The sequence below is a fragment of the Poecilia reticulata genome, chromosome 14 (genome assembly GCF_904066995.2).
Source record: "Poecilia reticulata chromosome 14, P_reticulata-male-v2, whole genome shotgun sequence".
NCBI lineage: Eukaryota > Metazoa > Chordata > Actinopteri > Cyprinodontiformes > Poeciliidae > Poecilia > Poecilia reticulata.
Window position 1 is genome coordinate 7,965,247 of NC_088843.1, and position 14,983 is coordinate 7,980,229.

General features: G+C 38.2%; 1 protein-coding gene across 3 annotated transcripts in view; it reads left to right on the forward strand.

Moving 5' to 3' along the window:
- The first annotated feature begins 871 nt into the window (after positions 1-871).
- The window catches only part of cadm2a (cell adhesion molecule 2a), a 224,450-nt gene continuing 210,338 nt past the window's right edge, over positions 872-14,983 (forward strand). For 2 of the 3 annotated variants that reach the window (XM_008427171.3, XM_008427172.3), the window contains exon 1: positions 872-1,399. In XM_008427171.3, coding sequence (XP_008425393.1) covers positions 1,339-1,399 — 61 coding nt within the window. In that variant the 5' untranslated portion in view covers positions 872-1,338. The remainder of the gene's footprint in view (positions 1,400-14,983) is intronic. The other variant, XM_081615347.1, reaches the window with a different exon arrangement.

A 14,983-nucleotide genomic window follows, 5' to 3' on the forward strand; every position in this document is an offset into this window, starting at 1 on the left:
ACTAAGCTGTGTTACTTCATCACTATGCTTTGTCAAGCTATTAGGATGACTGCAGCATTAATTTGCTCAGGTTTAATTGGGTTTGATCAGTGATTGAAATCAGCCATATTCCCAACAACTGGCCAAAGCAGGGACTAGAATGTTCAATAAAAAGAAATAATGTGAAATTTATCTAGGTCTATATAAGATTTTTGAAGTTTATAATTAATGTTCTCTTACAATTTATGAAAAACATTTAAATGCGAAACATAGAAACAAACTCAATTAACACAGTATGGTTTAGTGCTTTCTCACTCCTGGAAGCATATCTGCATGCTTTCTGTTTTGAATTCTGATCCCATTGTAAAGGGTGAGAACACTGTAAAAGATGATCCACCTTTTTCTATGAATGAGAAGTTATTTAATAAATAAATGACAAAAGGACATGCAGTGGAACGTTTTGTTTGTAAAAGTTACCTGTGAATTATTATTATTATTATTATTATTATTATTATTATTATTATTATTATTATTATTATTATTATTATTATGTAGTCGACTGTAAGTATTTTAAGGTTTGATACAGATAATTACGTGATTGTTTTACACATGCTGAATCGATATTCGAATTCAGTGGAGACGTGGACTCGTGACATTTTATTCTCGAAAATCAAAGAAACTTTTTTTTTCATTTATCTATTTTAAAGTTTAACTAAAACTCTTTTCTTTTTTAATATTTTTTTTTTGTTTGTTTGCAAACTGATATCTTTTACAGCGTCTGAATTGAGCCGCTCCTCCATTTCCACCTACCCTCCACCAACTCCTGCCTAATCCCCATCCCCATTGGTTTATTTTTCACGTCAGTCAAGGGAGTGTGGGCGGAACTCAAACAATCCACTCGTGCTCCAAGCACTGTGGACCGTGCGCCACGGCAGACCAAGACCAGTGCAGACAAATGTAGGGGAACGGTAACGTGTATCCTGCTACCAGTGGAGCTTTCTTATCAGCGCTTGCGGTCTAACGCTCTTTTTTTTTTTTAAAAAAAACATTTATTTCAGAGTTCCTCTTACTGAGCGCACTCATCAGTAGTGCATCCCCGACAACATCCACATTAGTGCTTTTTTTTTAATTTTTTTATTTTCTTTTAGAGGAGCGAGAATTTATATCACAAGCAAAACAGCCTAGGGATTGTAGACTGGGCTGCGTTAACCCCGTTTCCCAGACACACACAAAAGCCACGCTGCTGCAGGTCCACCTGGATAAGCTGAGGAAGCCGTCCGGTCTCGGTTAGAGGTCCAGGAGGGAGACGGAGCGGAGAAATTAAGCGCGGAAGACGGGAGCAACAAAGAAACGGGCAGGATGAACCTCAAGAGTAATTTGATTTTCACTCTCTACACTATTTATGGGATTCTACTGAAAGGTGAGTCTGGGACGCGTGGCGAGTGCGTGGAGTGTATGTGCGCATCAGGTTTTCATGTGTGTGTGTGTGTGTGTGTGTGTGTTTGCTTTGGGCCAACTGTGATAGGAGGATAAAGAGGGGGCAAAACGCGCTGCCACACGCGGGTTCTGGCAGACCGGTGATGAGCCTACACTGTTTCCCACGCGCGTGGACGTGCTGCGCGTGCACATGAACGCACTGTGTTGTTTCCCCCCCGGCCCCCCCTCCTTTTTCCTTCATTGAAAACACACACGTGTGTCTGTGCGTGCTGTCTGTAGACGTTAGAGATGCAGCACAGCCAGAGGACAGCTTATGTCCCGTCGCGTTTTGAAGTCCGCTCATATTCGGGGATGTTGATGCGTGCATAATTGAAGAAACGAGAACCCCTGGAAACTGACGTGCCGGACAGGGCGTTTTATGCGCCTACGGTATCCTGTTGTGTCCTGTGTGCAAAGCTGGTAATGAAAACAGACACACCTCACAATGAAAATCTCCAACCCCGCGGGTGTTTTTGACTTGCTGCTCTTAGATGAGCCCCGGAGTCACTGGGAGCCTTTTTACGCGCTCTTATCTGCTTGGATTCCTGGATTAAGGAAGAAGCTACCTTTGAAATATATTCTTATTCATGAGTGAGATTTATGTTATTTCCTTCTTGGGAAGCGCTGACAGCAAACTAACACAGAGACATACTAAACTCAGTTCCATGAGACTGCTCCCTTTTCACTCTATCCAATAGAACTGATAATAAATATGCCTCTCAGACTGAGCATCACTTAGGTCTTATTAAACATGCTGCGCTACTGTTTGCTGTGTTTGAGAGCATATAAGACTTAAAGATGGAAAGGGATTTAAGAAGGATTTGCTGATATTGTGACATTCTGAACTCCCATATCCTGGTTTCAATAAATCTTCCTATAAACAGCTCTCAGCTTTTAGAACAGCAGGTGATCTAACTGTAAACAGGAGGGGTGAGGGCAGGGCTAGGGGCATGAAATCAGGGGGGACAAGGTCACTGTTACTGATCTGCACAATTAACTTATTAACTTTGCATAGCTGTTCGTGAAATGGCTCAATGCCTTTTATTGTCACACTGAAACAGTGATTGATTAGATTAAATAGAGACTGAAGGATGTGAATGAAAAAGTGTGTATGTTATTGTTGGGTCTTCACAGGAATATATGTTGATTCTCTATAAGTGGTTGACAGGATAACAAATTACAAGTTTGTGAACACAAACTTACATTTTTGCACTGCTATGCCTTAAAACAGTCCATATTTTATCCTTAAGTTAGTGCTGGGTGGCCTGAAAGTGTTGAAGAGGGAGCACAGAGTTCCAGAATATGGTGTACCAAACAACAGTGTTAGAATTATTTTTTATATAAAGGATTCTAGCCACACAAAGGTATCCAAATATGAAGACATAGAAGCATAGGGAGGTCTGCTTTCAAATTGTCCACCAAACAATTAAAGTTTGGTTCCTGTCATGGACGAACAGCTATGCAAAGCATGAGATGCCAGAGAAATTGCCGGCGTAATCAAAGTTTTCTTTAGTCATGTGGAGCATAGAGTAACACAAGGCTCCCTCCCCGCAACATATTCTGTGGACTGTTGGTCAGCTGGCTAAAAAAAAAGTCGGCTACACTGTTTTCTTGCTTACAAGAGGTATACATTTTGCTAATGTGAATTATTTCCATTTGCTAGAAACACAGAGAAGGCTCCTTCACCAGCCTTATTAAGGTAACCATGTTTTAAAACTGTAGTTGGCAAGCAACAAGTAATTGAAACATGTAATACATTTTAAATCTTCATAGCAGTCTATTGGAAAATGAGCTGGGGAATATGGATGGGGAGAAAGGTGTCTGATTTTCGATCTTGGACTTGTTATCTTCACAACTTGACTTCGAATAAGTAGATGGATCCTAGTAACATGATGGGTTATAATATCCTAAGATTATGTCCTGCTTACTCCAAAATCATATCAACATGCTGAGTATTTAAGTAATTGTATAATGAATTTAGTAACATGAAAGGCATAATTATCTTCGTCTTGACTTCAACCACTGTTCTGCATGGGAGAAAAGGGAAGCTCCATATGAGAGATCATCGGTGCTTGATTCTCTTGATCATTTGTTGTAGCCGCTTTGAAGTGTATGTGTGTGTTTGTGTGTAAAAGAGACAAAAGATCATCCCCCTTCTTTAATAACCCGACATGATTGAGGCCATTCTTGACTTAATGAATTGGTATGTAATTAGGTATCTTAGGGTGTATCTAACAGCTTCCACCGCAGTATTTATTGATGTTCACAAGCCTGTCTTCTCATTTTTACTCTCTTTACACACTTGTTAGAAGTGCGTGGGTGTGTATAATTTTCTGCATGTATGCGAACATTCCTTCAAATGTGCACTCTGTTTGTATAGCTTATGTTTGAAGAGGCCGCATTGAAGACATAACAACACACACAAAATCACGCTGGTCTCTCTGCCTCTCTTGTCTTTACCCTGAAGAGGATAATACCAGGCTGCCTGATTTGAACAGTCATCTCTTGGTGCAAGACCTATTATTGCACAGGTTCAACACAGCAGGTAGGTCAGCCTCCTTCCGAATGAGGTCTATCAAGGAAAAGACATGGCCTATCCTCGCACTCTGTAAATGACAGCTGTTTCAGCCCGTTTGGCCTTGAGCCAGCTGGCGTTGAGAGATCCAAAGGCACTAAATCTCTGTCGTAGAACAGACCTGCACTGCTATATAGCGCCAATGTGAGCTGTTGTGATGGAGGTCGTTGTTTACCAACAGCTCGAGTTGTTAACATATTATCCAGTGTGTCTCGTGTGCCCATGCCGTAGCCAGAGAAAACAGCCTGTTATGCAAATGGACTTCTTACGTAAGAGCTCAGGGCTGAGCAGCGAGCAAGGGGAGGTGGAGGCAGAAAGACACGAAGAAAGAAGTAGGGAAATGTTCAGGAATAGAGGAGTTGATAGAAGCGTAATGTGGGAGCAGAGGTGTGGAGGAGGAATGTACAGTCTTCTCAACTAGAGTGTTTGGTGTGTGTGTGTGTGTCAGAGCGAAGGATGTGCACTGCTTGTTTGCTCTATGGATGCTTGTTTATCGCCGCTGCTCTGTCTGTTTTCTGTCGCTTTGCCTGCTTGGCAGTCGGTCGTTCTGAACTCTGATCTTGCTAGCCTAAATACAAACTCCCGCTGAGGGATGTGTTTATCCCTGCAGTGAGACTAAGCTGGTGAAGGCTGACCCTCCATCCCTCTGTACTTCCGTCCATTCCTCCCTCGCTTCATCCTCCCATCCTGGTGTGGAGCTTTGTAGCACAGCAGCGTGGGAAAGCTACTGATAACAAGCGGCCTTGTGTGTGTGTGTGTGTGTGTGAATGTTTGCAGAGCTACTGATTACACAGGAGAAACAAGATGTTCCCTCTTTCTTGCTTACTTGCAATTTCCCTCTCTCTTTTTGCATCTGTCCGTTTTCATAGACACACATGTGTGTCCTGCACCTTATACATGCACCACAAAGCTTTGCTGTACTGGGACTCAGCTGGCTCCGTGTGCATCACACAGACATACACAGGTGGAGTTCCACCGTGGGTTCACTGCAACTCTGCCAAGGGATTTCCCATGATCAAAGCCAGTCTTTTGTTAGTCCAGGTGTTAAAAAAAAGTTAAAACAGAAAGGAGGAGGAGCAGGAGGCTTGAGGGAAATGTGGTCGGATCCAAAGCTTACATGCTCCTCGTGTCAAAGCAGAATGGCTCTAAAAAGAAAAAAAATGATAGCAGCATTGTTGCTTTATGCACAAGGTAGCTGGTCCAGCTGGGCAGATTTGCTACCAAATGCACAATTATGATGGGTTAAGACTCTTTTCCTCTGTATAGACTTTTTGGTTTAGAAGGTAGAAGTTCAATTATAAAACAAGGCTGTGGGAATGTTTTAAGCATTTATGCATCTGAAAAACTGAAATGAAGCATTTTGGACTAAAAGCAAGTCAGTCAGTGGTGGTTTCTGATATGGGTAACATGGATAACTGCCCAGGGCAGAATCTTATTATAGCTGTCCATAATAGCCCAATCTGCTTTATTTAAATAAGAAAAGCATTACTTAATACATTGTTCCTGCTAAAACAACCCATTAAATTGATTATTAGAATTATAAAAATGTTGTCTAACACCAGTATTTCATATTTTGATGATAAGTACTTACCAGATATAAATGTTGACAGAATTAACTCTGTAAAAAATGGATTTTGAATAGAAAAGAATCATCACTTTATTTATCCTCAAAGACAAGTAATTACTTTTGATTTTAAAATTTAAATTAATCATAGTGTTGACATTTTAAGTCATCCTTAGCATTTCATATTTACTATTAACAATGTTATACATTCTAGAATTGCTAAAATATCTCTTACATTAATCCTGAAATTACCTATAAACCACAACACAGCTATAGCCAACGCTTATATATAGGGGCTGTAAGCGTTGGACCAATGGAAAACAAATGGGCTCCAGAAGGGATTTTCTATGTTTTACACAATACCCCATTGTAATTTTGTATAAATATTTGATTCAGACCAATTCTGTGTTAAAAAGTGACGCTTAATGCTTCTAGATGCATCACAGTTTTTTACTGATACTTTCAATATTTACAACAAATACCTATATAGGTCTCCAGTTTTTTCCAAATACAGGCTGCTTCATGTTAACCAAAGCAGTAACATACAAAAAGCCAACAGTGAAACCACACCCATCAAGTACAGATCCATCCATATGAGGTCAATGTACACGTGTTGCCTGGAATGCTCCCTGATGGACAGAATTGAAAAGCAACCAGCAGCCTAAACAGAGCAAGCTCACTGTAAGACATTCAGTCTTTTTTGTTGTTTGCTTAAAATCTCTTGCAAACTGAGTGGAACGGCAAACATTTCGATCGGCCTCGGCATGTAGCTTCTTATACCTCTGTATCTTCTTCTGCTTTCATGTTAAACGCCTCACTGGTAATTAAAGTAGCCACTGTGAGTCTTTTTCTCTCTAGAAAAGAAGTTGTAGTTATTGTATTTTATTTATTTTTTTTGTGAAAAGTAAAGAGAACAATTCCAAATCTGAATTATCTGTGTAAATGAGTCAAATTTGGCTCAGGGTCTACAGATGACTCAAGAGTCATCCTGACTCTATGAACGTACATAGTTGCTGAGGACATGGTTCTACCAAGTTTTAGTAGCTGAGGATTCATACATAACCTTGAGGTTCCCAGGTTGTACTATTGTTTGAACACAAATGCATCCCTTCAGCGTTACATAAATTATTCTTTTGGACTGAAAGGAGCACTGCTAACTTTTACCACATCTCCTCAAACAAATACATGGTCAAGGATGAATTATGTTTTGTTTTTCTTGCAAATGTCAAGTGTACAAATCACTAAAATTGTCTTGTCAGGCATAAATTCAAGAAAAGAGTGTTATTTTATCCTAAACAGCATTCCATTATAGAATAATACACTGTTGGTGCCTTGAGCTAATGGCTTCCTACTGGTTACGATCACACAACATGTCAAGCATATTTCTTTTTGAAGAAGATTCAGGTTGAATAAATGTCAATTTTTTTTTATTTTGGCACCAAGTGTGTGTGTTATATTTTTTTTTAAGGCACAGTGTTATTTAGTCAGCCCAGAGCAAGAGGCAGAGATCAAATGGGCCTCCCACAGAGAACGGTGAGAACATAAGCCCACAGGTGGATTCTACTGCACCAGCGTCATCAACAGACTGCATGTTTACACCCTTAGTAGACACCCAGCAGGTGAAAGAGATGCACAAGCTCAACTAACATAACAGAATGATGAATGATAATGGCACTTTTTACATGTACCTATAGAGCAGTGTGCAATATTTTAGGTGATGTGCTCTTCACTGACAAGCATAGAAGTTTATTGCAGACTCTCAATAGTTTGATGTCCATCCATCCAACACACTTATCCTTGCAGGGTGCATAGAGAGAACCCACGCATGCCCATGCAAAGCATGCAAACTCCATGTAGAAAGACCACAGGCCGGGAATCAAACCCAGGACCTGGCTGCAAGACAACCAACTGTGGCTAATAATTCCTACCACATCTTGTAAAAGAGCGAGCGTATGTTTTCTACGCTCCTTCACCCTGACGTACCTTCGTTCGGGGGGGGGAGAGGAGGGGGGTGATTTATGTTTTCGCATCCACCTGAATAATATGTAGTTGCGACCATGCACATCTATGTGTACACGCTCTAAATTTCACAGGCACGAATTACACAGGTCGCTTGGCTGGATGAGGACAAGTGACAGTTGCCTCATCGCGCAAGTTTCATAAGAAAATAATGGAGAGGGAGATTTCTATATTAAAGTTTAAAACAAAATGATTTCCTTGAATCCTTCCTGAATATAAAAAACCTGAAAAACTGAGAATCTTCAGATATGTTTTATGATCTAATTCACTTCTTTTATTTAAAACAATATAGACAACTATTGGGCTTACCTTGTAAAGTCTAGTATTCTGCTTGGTATATCTTGACACATGTAACTGGAGTATGCCTAATCCAAATTAGTAGATAAAGCAAAAAGGCCTGAATAAAAGTTATCTGGAAGCTTAATTATTGCATGGCATAGTCAAATTTAGCAAATATTTTTTACTTTTTACCTAAAGGCTGTGCAGAACAACTTACATTCAACTGAGGAAGCTTTTTGAGAGAAAATAGTTTTGTATTTCACTGTGTACAACCTGGGATCCTTTTATACTTGCATTCAACCAAGGGTGCCAGAACATTTGGTTATGTCCCTATGTGTGGTGTGAGTGTGCCTGTGTGCACAGATGCATGCATATGTGATGTCTGCATTAGTATTGAATTCCAAAAGGATTAGACTGGCTAATCTTAAACTCCAGTCTTTGACAAGCCATGTGTCACTAATCTCAAACACTCTTTGAGAAAAAGACACAAACACAATCAAGGTTTGGATTAAAACTCTTTGTAAACACAAGGCTGTATTCCTTCAACACTGAGAGGGAAAATTGTTTGAATTTGCAATAGAGGGAGCGAAGAAACCGAAAAAAGATATAATTACATTCATATATAAACACTGTAGAAATAGTTCATAATCAGAAGTAGGTTGATTTGATGTCCTATTAAGTGGAGCTAATTTATTTTCCAGGTTCCTTGTCTTAACAGCCTCTTGCCCAGACAAAGTTCTTTTTATGGCCTACGCGTTTTCATCTCAAGGCTTCTTTTCATACAGCTCCCTGAGGCTGGACTTTGGAGACTTGGCCGTACATGTTCAATCATTTTTTTTCCAGCAGAAATAAAGATATGGACAGCAGTGACTTTACCTGCTCTGGTCCTTAGCCCCAGCTCTGTTATTGTTTGGGGACTTTGCGTCTCTGCTTGATAGAAATGAATTCATTCAAAATGATGTGCGTCTGTATAATGTACATAGCTGTTCCTGTACACAGAACCGCATTTTGTTTGTTGCTACAGTAAAAAGGAGAAGAAATATGCTGACAGTTGAACAAACTAGCCAGAAACTGCAGAGAAAAACTGTTTTATGTTTTTGTTGGTGTTTTGTTGACCCAGATAGATCAATTGTATCTTTTCTCAATAGTCCACAGGCAAACATTCGCTATATAAAACATATAAATAACTGTTTATTTATGCACTATAGTTTCATTTTTTTTGACTGTAAGCTAATTAACAAATACCATGATGCATCAAGAAAAACAACAAAAAAGTTGATTTGCAAATTGATGCATACACAGAGAAAATCTTGTAAATTCTTAGAAAGCATTTCACATGCAGAATGTTTTGTCTTCTTTTGTTGTCAGTGTTTCTCACACTTAATTGTTAAGCCAAATCCCACACAAATTAGATTAGGTGCGCCTTGAAAGATCTATCTCGATAAATAGAATTTCGATGAATAAGACTTTCAGTAAATTTGTTATTCGGAAGTCAATTTGTTACTCAATATAAAAGTAAAGCCTATCATCTACATTCATTACACACAACAGTATTATAATTTAAGAGTGTTTTTATTATTAATTTTGATTAATAATTAGGACACTTATACAATGGATCTTTGATCTCAAGGAGTTTTACCCTGGTTAAATAAAGGTTGAAGAAGGAGAAGAAAATTACACTGATTTTATATTTATTAAATCACCAAACTGAGTTTCACAGAAGAAAAAAAACCCTCATAAATGTCTTATGACCGACACACTCGTGTAAAAGACTGCAGACTTGACAGCTGTCCAGCAGACAGTCATCCACACCCTCCACAAAAGATCATTACAAAAGAAACTGACGGTTGACACTGTGCTCTGTACAAGCATAATAATGAAAAGTGGAACTGGAAAACTGTGGTAGAAAAACACACACAAGCAACACGGATAAATGTAGTTTTGAGAGGAAACAATACCTATTCAATAATTTGGAGCAGATTCAGAGACTGAAACCCTGTAGAGAATCTATGGATTATGATTAAAAGAAATACAATAGTCTAATCCAGTCTTAAACAACATCTACAACAATGCAGATAAGGTGAAGGCATCTATTGAAGTAGATCCTTTGTTAAAATGAATCTTATTTTTTGTCTCACCACTATACTTTAGCTTAAATCACTTTTTCAATACATCTGCATGTACTAAGGTTGACTAACATATTTAGGTTTTGCTTCATTGCAGTGTTACAGCTCTTTATATCATCCAAACTATTGATTTGGTTGTTAACTGCTTAACTTGCAGTTATACAGTAACAAATGCGGAGTTATAGCACTGCACTAATTGAAAAACGGGATTTATTGCATTCACAAATACACAAGTATTCACATGTTTTAGCTTTCACAGGAAAACTAAAGCTAATTGAAATATAATTCCCCAAAGACACATGCTTGTGTTAATTGGCTGCGTGTGTGGTTGTATTTGTGTGCACATAAGCGTGTGTGTGCTTTTTCTGTTCATATTTGCCTGAAGTCAGTTTCTTGTCCCTTGTCTAATCATCAGCTTGAGGGTACCCCCCTCTGCACAACTTAATTTGATCTTTGAAAGCCATTATACGCTTTTGCATGAGTACCATTTCTAAATACGTCTAATTTAGTAAAATTATTTAACTAGAATCCATTGATGTGGACTTGAATTCAAAGTAAAATGGTTTCTTTACTGTAGTAGGTATATCAAACTGTTTACTGTTGTGTACCTTGAGACTGAGGTATATGCGGGAGTGCAGTAACTCATTTAAGTGTTTGTGTGGTCCATTAATTTCTACCTGTGGGAAACTTAAGATATTACATCGTTTCTAGGCACTGAGCCTTAATTCTGGAAAGCACAGGTGTGAAATTTCACCCATTTGAAACTCTGTAAGCCCATATTAACACACACACAAAACAGCCATTCTTTGTTTTGAAAATTGTAGAAAGTGGGTGTCCAGAGGACAAAACAAATTGGCCTTGTTGTGTCACTACCTGTCCCTTCTTTTTAATCGTCGTAAATGCAGACATTCTGTGATTAAAAAAATAAAAAATTATAACTGGGTGAATGTAGTTTTCCTCCTTGCCTTGCCGAACCTTAGGCATATATCTGTTTTCCACCAGCACAATACAGGATAGGCCGCTCTATTCTTTTGTGATGTTGGGTAAAGGCAATCTGTGTTTGCTGATACAGACATACTTTTTGAATGAGACACTTCAGTGTTGCATGGTTCACTAAAAAAGAAGCTGTTAAATAACAGGTATGCACTGAGAAGTGCTCAGTGCTGCTGAGTGGAACTGGACAATTCTTAGCTTGACTGGCCCTTACCACTCACCAGTCATTCAGAAAATGGAAAATGTGATCTTCTTTGATAAACAAACGCACTGTACTTATGTGATACCAAGTCATAATGACATCACTCTTTTGGTGTGGATGCTGTTAGTAAGGGATAAAGAATCAAAATGTTATATTGTCAGTATTAAATCTTTGAAAATTAAGTTGTAAAAAACATGGAAGTTAAAGAATATATTTAAACCAATCTGCATTTTTTGACAAGCTGTCTGGTGATCCTTTGAGGCTGCAAGAGAGGGCAAGAAAACAGAAAGGCTGGGCAGACTACAAGCAGTTTGCTCTGTTTTGTCCTTTTGAGTTTTCAGCCTCTATTTTGGAACATAGGGTCTGAAAATGTTAGAAGCCTTTAAGAAGTCTTTGACTTTAGGCAGCAATCTACAGTTTTTAGGGAACACACAAGGGCATTCTGTGTTAGTAATTCCAGCTGGTGCAACTTGCTATCCACTTATATAGATAAGGAAAGCTTAAAATGTCAGCCCTGTAACCATCTTGCCTTTTTGTCAGTCAGTAATATAAAAGTTCTGTTTTAGAAGGACGTCTCTGTCACACATATGGTGTGCAGTCTACTCTGTTCCAAATCTAAATAGTTAATGACCCCCTCAAGGTCTAGAAAAACATATTCCAAATGCTCATTTTGAACCCTTATATTGTTTACATTTATTCAACAGAAATTATTACAAAACCAATTGAATCTTCCTAGCATATCTATTTGAGAGTACCAATATTTACATGGGCAAAATTCATTGATCAAATTAGTGTATTGTAATATAATATATGTAATTGAAAAAAAATCTGAGTTAAACCTTTACATTGGCACAAAATGAAGACGATTAAGACATATGTTTATATTCATCAGGCTTTATTCAGAATAGAAGCACTGACATGTGCAGAGTTGTAAAATTTTCCTAAAAAAACCAGTTGTACTTCTGTCTGTGCTGAACATTAATCTAAACACAATATTGTGTTTGTTCTGTCTTCTGAGCACCCGGAATGAACCCGCAGCAGGTTCTAATAATGGTTGAGATGTTACTGCACTCCCTAATTAAGCTACATGCAAACAACACATGCTGTTGGTCTTCCTGCATTACAGGATGAGAGAGGTGGAGGAAACAAACGTCCTTCAGAGTTCTGTGTTTCCTACAACTACAGCACTGCTGCACAATGCAGTCTGGTTAGTTTGTGATTATCAAAATAACATGATTAAAACAAGTGTTCAAAAACACTCGGTTCAAATTAACAATTGGCATGAACTTCCTTTCACATTCAGATTACAATTTCCAATCCAATCAGAATATTCCAATTGGGTTGCTTATATGACACTTTTTTTTCCAATTGACCATGTATTCTGATTACTCATGTTTATGTAAATGTGCCTAATGTCATATGATGGTGCCGGGTTTAAGTTAGATAATGTGACTTGACTTATTTGATTTTTGGCAAAAATACATCTGAAAATGTCTTAAGAAATGCATGACAGTTAATAAGATTACAGCTTTTGAACAGATGCTATAGGTGTTGATGTAGTATTTTACTCAGCATGTCCTCTCAATTTAGCTTAAGAACCCAAGACTTTAATGATAGGTATGTGACATATTTAGGTTCAAGCTTAGACAGAGCTGAAATAAATAGAAGTGGTTTTATTATTGAAATCCCTTAACTTTCTTTTAATTTAATTTATTACATTAACTTTTTTTTTTTATCTTGGCACTGATAGTATAGTATCGTCCTTTATTCCAACCCCCAGATGAGGTCGATTGTAGAAAGAAAAACGGAATTGCTTCCAAGTTTCTAGTCTGGACTTACTGGATGTTGAGATTGCTCCAGGCCTGTTGTAGAAGGAAGGGAAGATGGAGTCAAGTGAGACAATTTATAACAGTTAAAAACCAAATGAACTGAGACCCTTGGCTTGGGTGAATGAGCGGTAGTATACATAATGCGCCTAAGGGATTTCTTCTCTACACAAATTGTTCATAGTGTCTGTGTTGAGGTGTGCGTATGGGTTGTGCATGTGCAAACTCTTAGCACACACAAACACATATCTCTCTTCACCATCTGTCTCTGTTTGTCACATTGCAAATCCATTATATGCTACACCACATTATTCCCCCAATCCTAAGTAGAACACACCCCTAAGCTTACTTCCACTATTGCTACTCAGTGGAACGGTGACAATTTGCCACTGCATGCACATCTTTGTTACAGATGCCGTGGCATGTTTCCAGCTGGATTTTAATACATATTTTCATGCTCCATTTGAATTTTTTTGTAAGTTGGTGTTTAGCATTGACACTCTGAAATTTTACAAGCCTGTTTGCTTGTTCCTGCTGTTTTACGAGGAAATTAGTGTGATAAGATATTTTCATCTGGTCCCCACTGAATCGACAATGGGCCTTAATAATCCTGCCTCATCCAGAATTATTAATTTTTCCATTCTGGCAGAGAGATTTAACAGAAGTAGATGCATACACACACACACACACACACACACACACACACACACACACACACACACACACACACACACGCACACGCACACACACACATACATACACAGACGCTCTGTGTGAATCTGGCTAGGGCTTGGCTCGCTAGTTTTATGGCTAACTCATCTTCAGTTCTAATCAAAAAGATTCCCCAGTTCCTAATCTCCTGCTGTGGAAACAGAGTTATTATGTTTTTAAATGGCCTCCAATTACTGGTAATTTCAGTTCCTATCTTAAAGCTATTTGCTTTTCTCTCTCTCACTTTGCTCTGCATGGGTACAGCGGGCATTGTCCTTTGTAAAAACAACTAGAAGATAAGTTAGAAGTAGAGCAGATGTGTTTTTTGGAAAGCAAAATTGGTTAGCCTTTCTGTGCACTTTTATCCTGTCCCTCCTTCTCTCTTATCATTAAAAATTGTAAACAAAGTTGAGTTAAGGGTTTTATAATCCTCATCAATGTGTGTTCTACAGAACTCTTATTCACCCTCTTTATCAGTCTTCTTCACAGTCAAGAGTTCATACTGGTTGACAATAAATATTTTTGCAAAGTTGTAATATGTAACCCCTGTCAGCTTTCCTTATAACAAGGACTCTCAATTTCTGAAAGTACTCTTGCAGTTCTTGAAACAGTTTTTCTTATGAGTGCAGGTTTGTAAGCCTTGTGCTGTGTTTTTATGCCTACATAGCTTTAACATTTCTATTCAGAGCGTTACTACAAGGGCATTTTATACTTTTGAAAGTTAATCTTTGGTCCACCTGGAAAGTAAATTCAGTTGGATTAGTTTTGATGAATTGGATTTCAGTCGTAACCTTGGCTGTATGCTCTGGCATTTGGCAGTAGTCATTTATTTTTAGTTTTTGACATTTCAATGTAGTGTATGATTTTATAGTCTTCAGCTTTTAAAACTTTTATATTTTTTGTCTTATGAAATAGTAATTTATCAATATACACTCAGTTCTCCATAATGTTTAGTATTTCTTGTGTATAGATAATCATTTGGGGAAAAATAACACTAAAATGTTTGATTTCTACAAGTATTCAGACTCTTTGATGCGAGCTGAGGTGCATTGTACTTCCTTGAGACGTCCTTGAGATGCCTGAGTCCATAACTAAAGTACACCGAAGGGTAATGAAATTCTTCAGACATAGCTTGTGAAGTTTCTATCAGATCTAACAGTCAACTGTGTATATCAGGATAAAAATGAAGCCACCAGGTCAAAAAAGAGAGAAAAGTCTGACAGTGGAAAGATG